The 12796-nt window shown below is 48.4% G+C and overlaps 1 protein-coding gene across 1 annotated transcript in view; it reads right to left on the bottom strand.

The window, feature by feature from the left end:
• The window catches only part of DOCK5 (dedicator of cytokinesis 5), a 152972-nt gene that overhangs the window by 47754 nt on the left and 92422 nt on the right, over window positions 1–12796 (bottom strand). Inside the window, exons 21-30 of the mRNA XM_075346467.1 lie at window positions 12212–12312; window positions 11052–11186; window positions 8454–8565; window positions 8269–8339; window positions 6495–6601; window positions 6228–6364; window positions 5114–5209; window positions 4930–5028; window positions 4747–4841; window positions 4568–4646 (exon numbers count right to left, since the gene is read on the bottom strand). Of these exons, the coding sequence (XP_075202582.1) occupies window positions 4568–4646; window positions 4747–4841; window positions 4930–5028; window positions 5114–5209; window positions 6228–6364; window positions 6495–6601; window positions 8269–8339; window positions 8454–8565; window positions 11052–11186; window positions 12212–12312 (1032 nt within the window). The remainder of the gene's footprint in view (window positions 1–4567; window positions 4647–4746; window positions 4842–4929; window positions 5029–5113; window positions 5210–6227; window positions 6365–6494; window positions 6602–8268; window positions 8340–8453; window positions 8566–11051; window positions 11187–12211; window positions 12313–12796) is intronic.

Consider the following 12796-nt stretch of genomic DNA (forward strand, 5'->3'; position numbering starts at 1 on the left):
CTGCAAAGTCTGTCCCTGACACCGGGGCAGGACTTACAGGCGTCTCAGCCTGGGTCACTATCTCTCCTGACTCCGGCTGGCGAAGCAGCACCGGATCTGAGCATTGCACACAATGGGGGTCCTTGGAGCCTGCTGGTAGAGCAGCCCCACATGCAGCACACGCAGTGTACACAGCCCTAGCCTTGGCAGCCTTGCGTTTCGCGGATGACATGTTGCTGCCTCCTCAGAGTGATCTGGGTATACAGCCAGGAAGCGACCTCACAGTGCAAGCAATAAGGAAATATATATATGTCCAGTGACACAGTACACTAATACACACTGAGGCACTAGAGGGGCCAGCTGAAAAGCCGCTTACCGCCCGCTTAAGAGCGGGTGTGTGATCTCCAAAGCCCCCTAGTCCAGGTCTCCCAGAGCCTCGCGTCCTTCCTCCAGCCAGACTGCATGTAATGGCTGCCGGCGTCCTGGGAGAGGAGGGGGGGCGGGCCCTGGGCGTTCCTGGCTAAGAGCGGGAAGCCTGCTTCCCTCTGTGCCTAGTGAGAGGGCTGGAGCATGTAAATCAGGCTCCAGCCCTCGTCGCTGCGGTGAAACAGCGTCTCTCCCCTACCCTGATTGACAGGGTGGGGGCGGGAACGAATCGGAGCTGCCGGCGTCCTAGGCCGCAAAAGCCGGGGACTCGATTTATAAACGCCACCGCCGTAAAAGCGCGGTCGGCGTGTCCCCGGCGAACTAAAAGTCACAGCAGCGCCGCCGGTCCAGCGGGGGTCGGCGCTGCGTTCCCACACACAGAAAAAAGTCCCCCAGTAAACTGTAGGAACACTAGCTCTAGCGTTACGGTCCCCGGCGCACTACAACACCCAGCCAGCCCGGAGTGTGTCTGTGCCTGCCGGGGACACAGAGTACCTGTATGATGCAGGGCCTTGTCCCTGATGGTACTCCTGCTCGGCATCCACCAGGTTCTATGGGTCTGTGGATGGAGCCCGGCGTCAGAGCTTTGAGGCCGGCAGGATCCCACTTCCACAGAGCCCTACAAGGGGATGTGGAAGGAAAACAGCATGTGGGGCTCCAGCCTCTGTACCAGCAATAGGTACCTCAACCTTACAACACCATCCACGGGTGAGAAGGGAGCATGCTGGGGGCCCTATATGGGCCCTCTTTTCTTCCATCCGAAATAGTCAGCAGCTACTGCTGACTAAAATCTGTGGAGCTATGCGTGGATGTCTGACCTCCTTCGCACAAAGCTTGAAAACTGGAGTACCCGTGATACCACGGGGGGGTATAGCCAGAAGGGGAGGGGCCTTGCACTTTTTAGTGTAGTGCTTTGTGTGGCCTCCGGAGGGCAGTAGCTATACCCCAATCGTCTGGGTCTCCCAATAGAGCGCTGAAGAAAAATCTGTTTGGCGGGCTGGATAGAATTCTATCCTGTAGCCGTGGAGATGGTATCCCGCACCCACTGATCGGAGACGTGTTGAACCCACACGTCACCAAAGTGGGAGAGCCTGCCACCGACCAAGGACGTTGCTGGCGCGGCCAGATAGTCAAGAGGAGGCTGCCTTAGTGGCAGCAACTCCTGCGGTCTTCTGAGGACGCGGCTTCGTGCGCCAGTTGGTCCACGGTCCTTGGCTGAGTTAGTGGACGAGGCCGAGGGCTTAGAGGACGACCAGTTGGAGGAACGAAAGGAACGAAACCTCGACTGGTTCCTGCCCTGGACAGGTTTCCTGGTTTGTGGCATGGAAGTACTCTTCCTGCCAGCGCTTTCTTAATAATTTCATCCAGTTATTCACCGAATAGTCTGGTCCCAGCAAAAGGGAGCCCAGAAAGGAACCTCTTTGAAGAAGCATCTGCCTCACTCTCGAAGCCACAGGAGCCTGCGGATAGCGAGGGAATTAGCCGAAGCCACCGCAGTGCGGTGAGAGCTCCAGTATGGCAGACATGACATAGGATGAAAAGGCTGAAGCCTGAAGGTTAAGGCACCCATTTCGGGCTAGAGTCCCTGGTGAGGGAATGCATCTCCTCTAGAGAAGCAGAGATGGCTTTGAGAGCCCACACTGCTGCAAAAGATGGGGAGAACGAGACCCCTGCCGCCTCAGATACAAATTTGACCAGAAGGTCAACCTGGCGGACAGTGGAATCCTTAGAGAGGTGCCATCAGCCACTGATACAACTGTCCGGGCTGAAAGTCTAGACACCGGAGGGTCCACCTATGGTGATTGAGCCCACTCCTTGACCACCTCTGGTGGAAGGGGAACAGTCAACAGATGCACGCTTTGGGAAGCGTCTGTCAGGACAGGCTCTGGGTTTGGTCACAGTGGCCTGAAAAACTGGAGTGGTTAAAGAACACACTCCCCGTTCTCTTAGGCAAGGTATACTGATGCTTTTCTGCCAGAGGGGGTTGCTCCCCTGATACAGGCGGATTGAGGTCCAGTACAAATATAATGGACGCAATCAAATGATTAGCATCTGCGTCACCTTCGGACAAAATGGTACATGGGGTAGCGTCCGAGCCCCTAGTAAAGGCATCTTCCTCGTCCTGCGAGTCAGCTCGTGAATCAGAGCCGCGGGACGAGGAAGGAAAGGGGACCCTGCGTCTCCATTTTAGGAGGACGGGGTCTGAGACCAGATGAAGAATCCTCCGTGAGCTTTGCTGAGCGAGCCGTGGCAGCAGAAGCACCCTGAGAAGGGGGCTGATGCATGCTCAGCAGTGTCCGGGACAGCTGTCCCCTGGAGAGAGGGATTCAACCCAAGCCGGGGGTTCAGCCACCGGAGCCGGAGCAGCCGGAGGGATGAGCTTCCAGGCTGAGGCACCACTATGTTAGAGCAGGCATCACAATGTGGTTATGTGCTCGGTACAGGCAGTACGAGCCTACATGCAGTGCATATTAAGAACAGCCTTGCAGCCTTGCTCTGATGTGAGACATGCTGCAGAAGTGGGGGCTCTGGCCAGAATGACCCCCAGCAGAGTATATAAACAGAGTATATAAGCAGCTCCACAACCGGAGGTTGTGGCTTGCCAGACCGTTTACATAGAGACATCTCTGTGCCCTCCAGATCCCCCAGCCCAGGCCCCCAGTGTCACAATGTGGTTATGCAGACATGCATGAGAACGCTGGTAAAATGGCGCCGGAGCGAGGAGAGGGGGCGGGGCCTACTCTGAGAGCGGGATCCGGAGGGCAAATGAGGTATACAGGGGAGGGAATCCTTCCTCAGTGAGGAGTGTCCCTTCCCTGTGCTGAACAGCCGCTGGGCGGAGCCGCACTGTCCCTCTGCATGACTGACATGCAGGGGCAGTGAAATCGAAACTAGGCCTCAGGCGAAGCCGGGGCCTAGATTTAAACATGCGGCCAGCGCGCAGGCACCATCGGCGCGGTTCTCCAGTGAAAACTGGAGAACCGGCCGGAAATGTTAACACAGTCACATAACACACTCTCCCCAACATATAAAGTACAAGGGACCCCTGGAAAAACCACTTTCTGTGGTAATAACGTCTCAGTACTTAGCTTGTGAGACGCAGGGCCAGGTCCCTGAGGGATGAGTGCTCCGTCCGGCAGGAACCATACGGGCTGCGGATGGAGACCGGTCTCCTGCGAGGCAGGGAGAACCGTGTTGGCTCCCACTTCAAGCCAGAGCCCGAGGGGATGGTGAAGGAGCGCGGCATGAAAGGGCTCCAGCCCTGAAATCAACCTTACAACACCGCCGACACAGTGGGGTGAGAAGGGACATGCCGGGAGTCCAGGCTTGGACCCGCTTTTCTTTAAACGCTTCCAAAAATGAAAATCAGATGAGAATGCATGTGTGGATGTGTGCCTCCTGAACACAAAGCATTGAACTGGCTGTATTTGGTGATCCAGGGGGTGTATATGCTAGGAGGGAGGAGCTACACTTTTTAGTGTAGTACTTTGTGTGTCCTCCGGAGGCAGAAGCTATACACCCATGGTCTGAGTCTCCCATAAGGAACGATGAAGAAAATAATAAAAATAAAAAATAGGGGTTTATTTTAACATCTTTGGCAATTTTTGTTTCAGTATCTATCTAGGCAACAAAAATTGCCAAGGACATTAAAATAAACCCCCAATTTTTATTTTTTTTTATAAATACATCAATGCCAAATGGAAAAACAAAAGAATGGTATTGGCCCCGTAAAAGATTATAACAGGATAATTATACAGGACAAAGAAAAGGCTGAGATATTAAACAGGCACTTTTTATTCGTGTTCACTAAAGAACTGACTGTTCCAGGGATGATTGAACAAGGCAAAAATCAAAGTTCCCCCTGATATAACTAATTTAACACAAGACTTATGCCTGCGTCAGAGTAAGCTGGACGATTTAATCAGTACACATAACATTGTCGGTTATAAATGATTTAGTGACAAAATAAATAATTGGTGGAGGAAGGTTGAACTGGATGGACCGAGGTCTTTTTTCAACCTTTGTAACTATTTAACTCTGTATATATAATTAACAAAAAAACAAAAAAATGTTTTATTTCGCCCTGCAGCCACCATCACACTGTATGTCCTTGGTGAAAGGTCCTCCTGAAGCTCAGTACCTGCATAGAAGACGTTCTCACCTGCAGCTCAAAGTTGGTCTCATCCAGGAAGAACTTGTTCAGAACAACTGAAAACCTGTTCATGGCCCGGAGAAACACCCTGCAAGTGAAGCACCCACAATTTAGTCACAGCTAACCCTTCCTTCCAGTGAAATTCCAATAATCTGGCATCTTCTAATCCAGAGCTCAGCACAGCATACTTGTTCTGAGTCATGGTCATCAGCATCCAATCCCTCGGGAACACTCGTTTTCCAATTAGGTCCTTAAACATGATGAATGTTTCCATCAAGAAATCCTACACCAGATAGTGGCACAAAAAAGTGGGAAAAGTTCAAGAAATGGACAAGTGGCCCCAGCAACTCAGGAAACATCTGAGAACTTACAATGATGTCTTGACGAGTCTTGAAAGTGCTGACATAGTGATCGTAGTGGTAATCCTCCATCTGTCTGAGAACGGCCGTCATACAAGCGACAAAGCGACCCTAAGAAAGAAACAACCAGAAACAAGCTATTGATGATGTAGCGACGTTACGATACCTACTCCATAGCGCCCTATGGCAGACTCACTATATGTGGCGCCTGGCGACTCATCCCTATAACTGTCCGGTTCACTCTCCGTAGCAGACGCTCCATGATGAGCTGGATGTGCTGCGTAGAGTCGCTCTGTGCAAACAATACATAACAATCATCAAGAAGAAATCATTTATGACACACAGACAGGACAAACTATAGATCTATTGCAAACAGTTACACTTTACCACCACTAGAGGGGGCACAGAGGCTTATTATTATAAAAACAGTATGCAGAGAACTCCTGAGCTCCCTCTAGTGGTGGCTGGTTTGCATCTGGTTTTATCAAGCAAGCCTTAGATACTTTTTGTTTCTTTCCTGCCTGAATGTAAAAGACCAAAATGACTAGTCAGGCTCACTCCCAATTTCGGGAGTGCTTAAATGTGCTGTCCCCCCCAAAAAAAAAAACAAAACAAAACAGCAGCCGTAGATTTTATTGCATCAAGTCCATTCACATCAATGGTGTTGAGCTGCAAGATTTTATTGCATCAGGCCCATTCACGTCAATGGTGTTTAGCTGCAAGATTTTATTGTATCAGGCCCATTCACATCAATGGTGTTGAGCTGCAAGATTTTATTGCATCAGCCCCATTCACATCAATGGTGTTGAGCTGCAAGATTTTATTGTATCAGGCCCATTCACATCAATGATGTTGAACTGCAAGATTTTATTGCATCAGGCCCATTCACATCAATGGTGTTGAGCTGCAAGATTTTATTGCATCAGGCCCATTCACATCAATGGTGTTGAGCTGCAAGATTTTATTGCATCAGGCCCATTCACATCAATGGTGTTGAGCTGCAAGATTTTATTGCATCAGGCCCATTCACATCAATGGTATTAAGCTGCAAGAGGTTATTGCATTTGGCCCATTTACATCAATGGTGTTCAGCTGCAAGATTTTATTGCATCAGGCCCATTCACATCAATGGTATTAAGCTGCAAGATGTTATTGCATTTGGCCCATTTACATCAATGGTGTTGAGCTGCAAGATTTTATTGCATCCAGCCCATTCACATCAATGGTGTTGAGCTGCAATACCAAGCACAACCTGTGGGCAGGTGTGGCGCTGTTTACCATATTGACGTCAGCGTTATTGTCTCACTCACCGCTTCTTTGTTCTGCAGAGCCTCCAAAATATTACTGAGGAGCTGTCCGCTGGCGTCATAGTCAGGTTTGGTGTAGTTGTCGTCTAACTGTCCGCTCAGCTGGTCAATAAAAAGAGGTAAAAGCGCGTCTCTGCACTCTGCAATGAAAAGGGTTCAATTTATGTGACATATTAAAGCGGAGCCGTTATCAGTGAATATTGGAGAAACACGACCGGACCGCGCCTCTTCATTACATTATCAGTCAATATTTTCCGGCACAATGCTCACCCGGTTGCAGGAAGAGGTCGCTCTCCACCACTTTGCACATACAGGTCAGTGTCTGATGGACCAGCTGGTCTGGAGGAACGCTCTGCATGAACTTGGTGAAGAGGTCGCTGTAAAAGGACCAGGAGGTAAATTCACTATTGACTGATTGTACTCACAAGACTGCAGGGCAAAGATCCGAACGGGAGGTTGTCTCGTCAGAGAAAGCCCCTCTTAAGAATGCGGATCCTGTGGCCATCATCTGATCAACAGATACATGGGTGCCTTTGCTGATAGGCCGAAAATTACAGTACGGCCATCCAGATGGTCTGGGGGGAGGGTGGCTTGATTCTCTTGTGGAGACCACCATTTGGTGTAAGGAGACTTATGGGCCAGGCAATGCCCCCTATGGGGACCACCATTTGGTGTAAGGAGACTTATGGGCCAGGCAATGCCCCCTTACACCATTTGGTGTAAGGAGACTTATGGTACAGGCAATGCCCCCTGTGGGGACCATCATCTCGTGTAAGGAGACCTATGGGCCAGGCAATTCACCCTGTGGGGACCACCATTTAGTGTAAAAAGACTTTTGGGCCAGGCAATGCCCCCTTTGAGGACCACCATTTGGTGTAAGGAAGCTTATGGGCCAGGCAATGCCCCCTATGGGGACCACCATTTGGTGTAAGGAGACTTATGGGCCAGGCAATGCCCCCTTACACAATTTGGTGTAAGGAGACTTATGGTACAGGCAATGCCCCCCCTGTGGGGACCATCATCTCGTGTAAGGAGACCTATGGGCCAGGCAATTCCCCCTGTGGGGACCACCATTTAGTGTAAAGAGACTTTTGGGCCAGGCAACGCCCCCTTTGAGGACCACCATTTGGTGTAAGGAAGCTTATGGACCAGACTAAGCTGACTCTAGTGCCACCTATTGTCCGGGAAAAAAAAGTTATTGTCTATCCACAAGGTAATCATAACTTGTAGATCCGTGGAGGTCCGACCACTGGAAGAACAGTGAACTTTTTTCCCTGCAAAAATGGAGCGGCAGTGCACACCCCCGACCCATGCTCTGTTCAATCGCTATAGAGATGATGAGAGCTGCGTTTGGCTTTATACGGCAATCCTTTCGGAAGTGAATGGAGGGTAGGTTGGGCGTCCAACCATCTTGTAACAGGGATTAAAGTTCCCTCATCTGCTGATCGGTGCACGTTCCAGCAGCCAGACTTCCACCGATAAAGAAGTTATCACCTAGTGCTGATAACTTAATTTAACCGGACAACCCCTTTAATGGACAACTAAGGAAAATAGCCAAACCAGAGTCCTCTCATGTTGAAGACCACCCCAGACAATGAGTATCCAGTTCTGCACTGACGAAGGGCCAGAACCCTGAAACAGATGCCTAGAAATGGTAAACTCTTTCTTTTGGAGTAGAGTTTGGTTTGGTTTCTCTCCTAAGTCGTGACGGAAGTGTTCTTTAACCCTTGCCTGGTACCATGAAAAAAATATCACTAGTGGTACCACCCCATGGTACCAGACAAGGGTTAAGGGCAAACATTGACCAACATGGTGGCCACCTCCATGAGGTGGCACTAGAGTAGCAGCCTCTTTAGTTTGGATGGAGGCCAATTTTCAGGCTATTTTAAAATTATACATGAATGACCCGAGTCTACACAAGGCCTCTATGACGTCCCTCTGCTCTAATAGATTACTTTAGCTAAAGTCTGAGAGTGTGATAAAAGACGCCTGGCCATCATGACTCCACATTGACCGCACATTATCGGCTTCTCGTCAGATTTACCTCAGCTCCACAGGATCAAAGACACTTTTCAAGTTATTTATAATTCCCGGAAGATACTTCAATGCAGCCGCCTATAACACAAGACAACGATTACTTGCCGTATGGCCCACATCCATGATCAGGAATGAAGGACACATGGTGGAGGCGTGTGCAGCCAGGTAGAACGCAAATGGCCGATCACGCACCTTAATCTTCACCGCCTCCTGCAGTGGTCGGTCCATCAGCTCATTGAAGGCCAGAAACAGCTGTCGAATGGAGTCATTGAACTGGTCGTTTCCTTCATCTTGGCCATAAAACCTGGGTAAGGGACAGACGTACATTCATCTTCAAGTCACATCTCTTCTTCCCTCTTGAAACTAGTGACTGTATGTTGTATTAAGATTACAAGCGTAACCAAAACTAGCCAAGACTATTTCTGATACAGAGTAGTGGTGGTCTTATGGCGTGCAACCTACAGAGGAACAAAGACCCGCCCCCTCTTCCTATATAGGAACAAAGACACGCCCCCACTTTCTATAGAGGAACAAAGACCCGCTCCCACTTCCTATAGAGGAACAAAGACATGCCCCCACTTCCTAGAGAGGAACAAAGACCCGCCCCCACTTCCTACAGAGGAACAAAGACCCTTCCCCACTTACTACAGAGGAACAAAGACACGCCCCCACTTCCTATAGAGGAACAAAGACCGCCCCCACTTCCTACAGAGGAACAAAGATACGCTCCCACTTCCTCTAGAGGAGAAAAGACACGTCCCCACTTCCTATAGAGGAGAAAAGACATGTCCCCACTTCCTCTAGAGGAGAAAAGACATGTCCCCACTTCCTCTAGAGGAGAAAAGACATGTCCCCACTTCCTATAGAGGAGAAAAGACATGTCCCCACTTCCTATAGAGGAGAAAAGACATGTCCCCACTTCCTATAGATTAGAAAAGACATGTCCCCACTTCCTATACAGGAGAAAAGACAAGTCCCCACTTCCTCTAGAGGAGAAAAGACATGTCCCCACTTCCTCTAGAGGAGAAAAAGACACGTCCCCACTTCCTATAGAGGAGAAAAAGACACGTCCCCACTTCCTATAGAGGAGAAAAGACATGTCCCCACTTCCTATAGAGGAGAAAAGACACGTCCCCACTTCCTATAGAGGAGAAAAGACACGTCCCCACTTCCTATAGAGGAGAAAAGACACGTCCCCACTTCCTATAGAGGAGAAAAGACATGTCCCCACTTCCTATAGAGGAGAAAAGACATGTCCCCACTTCCTATACAGGAGAAAAGACATGTCCCCACTTCCTATACAGGAGAAAAGACATGTCCCCACTTCCTATACAGGAGAAAAGACAAGTCCCCACTTCCTTTAAAGGAGAAAAGACAAGTCCCCACTTCCTTTAAAGGAGAAAAGACACGCCCCCACTACCTGTAGAGGAGCAAACACACACCCCAACTTACAGTTGAGACCAAGACCCACTGCTATTTCCTCTATAGACACAATGACCCACCCCCATTTCCTGTAAAGACAAAAAGTCACACCTCCTTTTCAGTAGAGAGAAAAACCAAAACCCCTTTTCTAAGCTAGACACGGCTCTGCCTGCACTTTCCGTAGAGACAAAGATCTGCCTCCTGTAATGAGAGCAAAAACCCAGCAACACTTCCTTTAGAGAAATGAATACCTACGTCCATTTCATTTTAAAGGACAACGACTAACCCCCGATTCCTATACAAAGACCTGCATTACTTCCTGTAGTGGCAGAAACAGCGGCCCCACTTCCTCTAAAGAGACAAAGATGCAACCCCACTTCATATGGAGACAAAAATCTACCCACACTTCCTTCAAAGGCAGACACACCTCTACTTCCTGTAGGGACAGAGACCATTCCCACTTACACAAGACAAAGACCCGCCAGTACTTCCTCCAGAGACAATGACAAGCACCTACTTCCTGTGAAGAGATAAGAACCTGCCCCTACTTCCTGTGAAGAGACAATGACCCGCTCCTACTTCCTGTGAAGAGACAATGACCTGCCCCTACTTCCTGTGAAGAGACAATGACCTGCCCCTACTTCCTGTGAAGAGGCAATGACCCGCCCCTACTTCCTGTGAAGAGACAATGACCCGCCCCTACTTCCTGTGAAGAGACAATGACCCGTCCTTAGTTCCTGTGAAAAGACAAGGACCCACCCATTCTTCCTCTAGACACAAAGACCCCCTTCCAACTTCAGCTAGTTACACAGCCCTGCCCCTACTTCATGAGGAGGGAAAAAGACCTTGTATTGGCCATCAGAGGAGTCAAAGGTGAAAAGTATAAGTTATTGCACAAACCGAATACAGAGATTCTACTTTAACAAAATGTTACATGAGAATAAGAGTGATTGGAAAAAGCAGTTGTTGCTATGTTAATCCATGGTCACATCATCTAGACTCTTGTCCAACCGCTGTATAACATCTAAATATAGCCTCTACAAAGACTTTGCAAACACTTTCCTCATCGTTATCATTTTAAATGTTCCCTTCATTTATTTTTTTCAATGCATCTCTATTTTGAGCCCAGCACTGTATTTCTTATACGGAGTTCCAAATCACCTGCACAAACATATTTGCTATATGTTTTAACATTCTTTCTACCTGCAGTCACCACTAGAGGGAGCTCAGGAACTTACTGGAATTCTCCCAATTCAATAACAAACTAATATGCAGGGAGCTCCCCCTAGTGGTGGCAGTAGATCGCCACAGGCCAAGCTGCAGGAAGCCACATGTCAAATAACAATGGAAAGTAATGAAGACACTGACCTTAGATACAGGTCTCGAGACTGGACAATAAAGCGAAACAAGTACTTTATGGCTTTTAGGGATGAAAAAAGCATCTCCCTATGACCTGGATCATCGGCGCTTCTCACGTACCAGGTAAGCACCTTGATCAGCTTCCTATAGATATGTTGAAATAAATGCACAAATCACAAACATGGAAAGAAGAAAATTGTGTGTATATATACTGTCACGGATGTGTCGCAGCCTGTCACAGAGGTTTCACAGCTGGCTGATAATCCAGTGGCAGCGAGTGTTAGAAAATCCTAGTGATTGGCAGCACGTGTTGTTATCTGACAATTCCCTGTTTCTGCAGTGGTGGACTCTATGACTGTGGGAAACTGTCAGTATTTCCTCTCAGTTTTCAGCGTCTGACTTCCTTTATAAACCTCACCATGGGGTGGTTTAGGTGCAGTTTATAGTTTTTCCTAGCTATGGTCTGCAGCGGTTGTCTCCTCTTGTTGTTCCAGAGGCTTCTGTGGTGGCTGCTCCTAAGATAAGTTTTTGACTTTTGCTATCTTCGAGGGCTCAGGCATTTATGTTTCCCCTGTATTGTTTCCTTTTGTCTCCCCCTAGCATCAGTGGTATTGACAAGCACTCATACCTGCCATCCTTACTTAGGGCTCAGATCAAGGTGTGCCTAGGGTGAGGTATTCCTGCTCGAAAACAGGTGCGAAACCTGTAGAGGGTCGGTGAGGGCAGTGAGGGTGACCTGCAGGTTATTGTCGGGGGTCACCACTTCCCCTTCCCCTAGTAATAGAGCATTCCTTTCCCTCTGTATTGTACTATACGGCCAGTATAGCTTCTATCCCCAGCTGTAACATTTACAGAGGAATTTCATGCTACTAAGGAAGATAGGGTGGACAGCACTGGAGATTTAGAAGGGGAAGTCAGTGCAGGAATGCAGCTGTACTGATACATGAGATCTAGTGAATGCAGCAACATCTTGGATACACAAACCTCACCAGCCTGTATTACTGAAGGTCACATCACCAAAGTAAAAAGTCTAAAAAATGAAGAGTGAAACTGAACCTTGGTGCAATTTTATACCTCAGCAAAACCTCTAATACATTTTTCCGTATTAAAGGATTCCGTGGGCATTTACAATATATGGATGTGTGTTCCTCAACCAAGCGTTTACTTACTCATAAGCCAACGTGGTGCTGAAATGCTTCGTGATATAGGTCTCCAGGACTGGATTAAAATGCTGATACTTAATATCTGCGATCAGTGAAATAATAAAAACCTGAAAGAACACAACAAAATAAGCCTTTGATAGAAAAAAACACAGGGAGGAACTGAAGAAATCAAAGATGTCAGGGAATTAAAGGGACGTTGTTCTAGAAGCATCATCAGGTGATCGGTTTCCTTTAAAGGGGGTTTCCCCACTAACAAAGTAAATTTTAATTCATAGATCTTGGGAAAAAAATAAGTAGACTCTTGCTACATGCTACCAATCTAGGACCTGCGGATCCGATTGGCAAGACATAACCGAACCTGGATTATAATACTACATGGACTTCAGCATCGAATGCAAGGATTCGGCTGTGATACCAAGGACTACTTAAGGAAGGAATCCAGCTTGGAACAATCCCGTCACCTTACTACAGACTTTGCAGACCTCAGCCAGCTTCCTAAATCTGGCATTATTCCAGTCACGGTGGGTGTCCGCCGAAAGCAGGGTGCTGCTGGATTGGAGTAAGTAGCCCTGGAAGCTCTGAGGCACGGAC

This window comes from Anomaloglossus baeobatrachus, chromosome 4 (genome assembly GCF_048569485.1).
Source record: "Anomaloglossus baeobatrachus isolate aAnoBae1 chromosome 4, aAnoBae1.hap1, whole genome shotgun sequence".
In the NCBI taxonomy this organism is placed as follows: Eukaryota; Metazoa; Chordata; class Amphibia; order Anura; family Aromobatidae; genus Anomaloglossus; species Anomaloglossus baeobatrachus.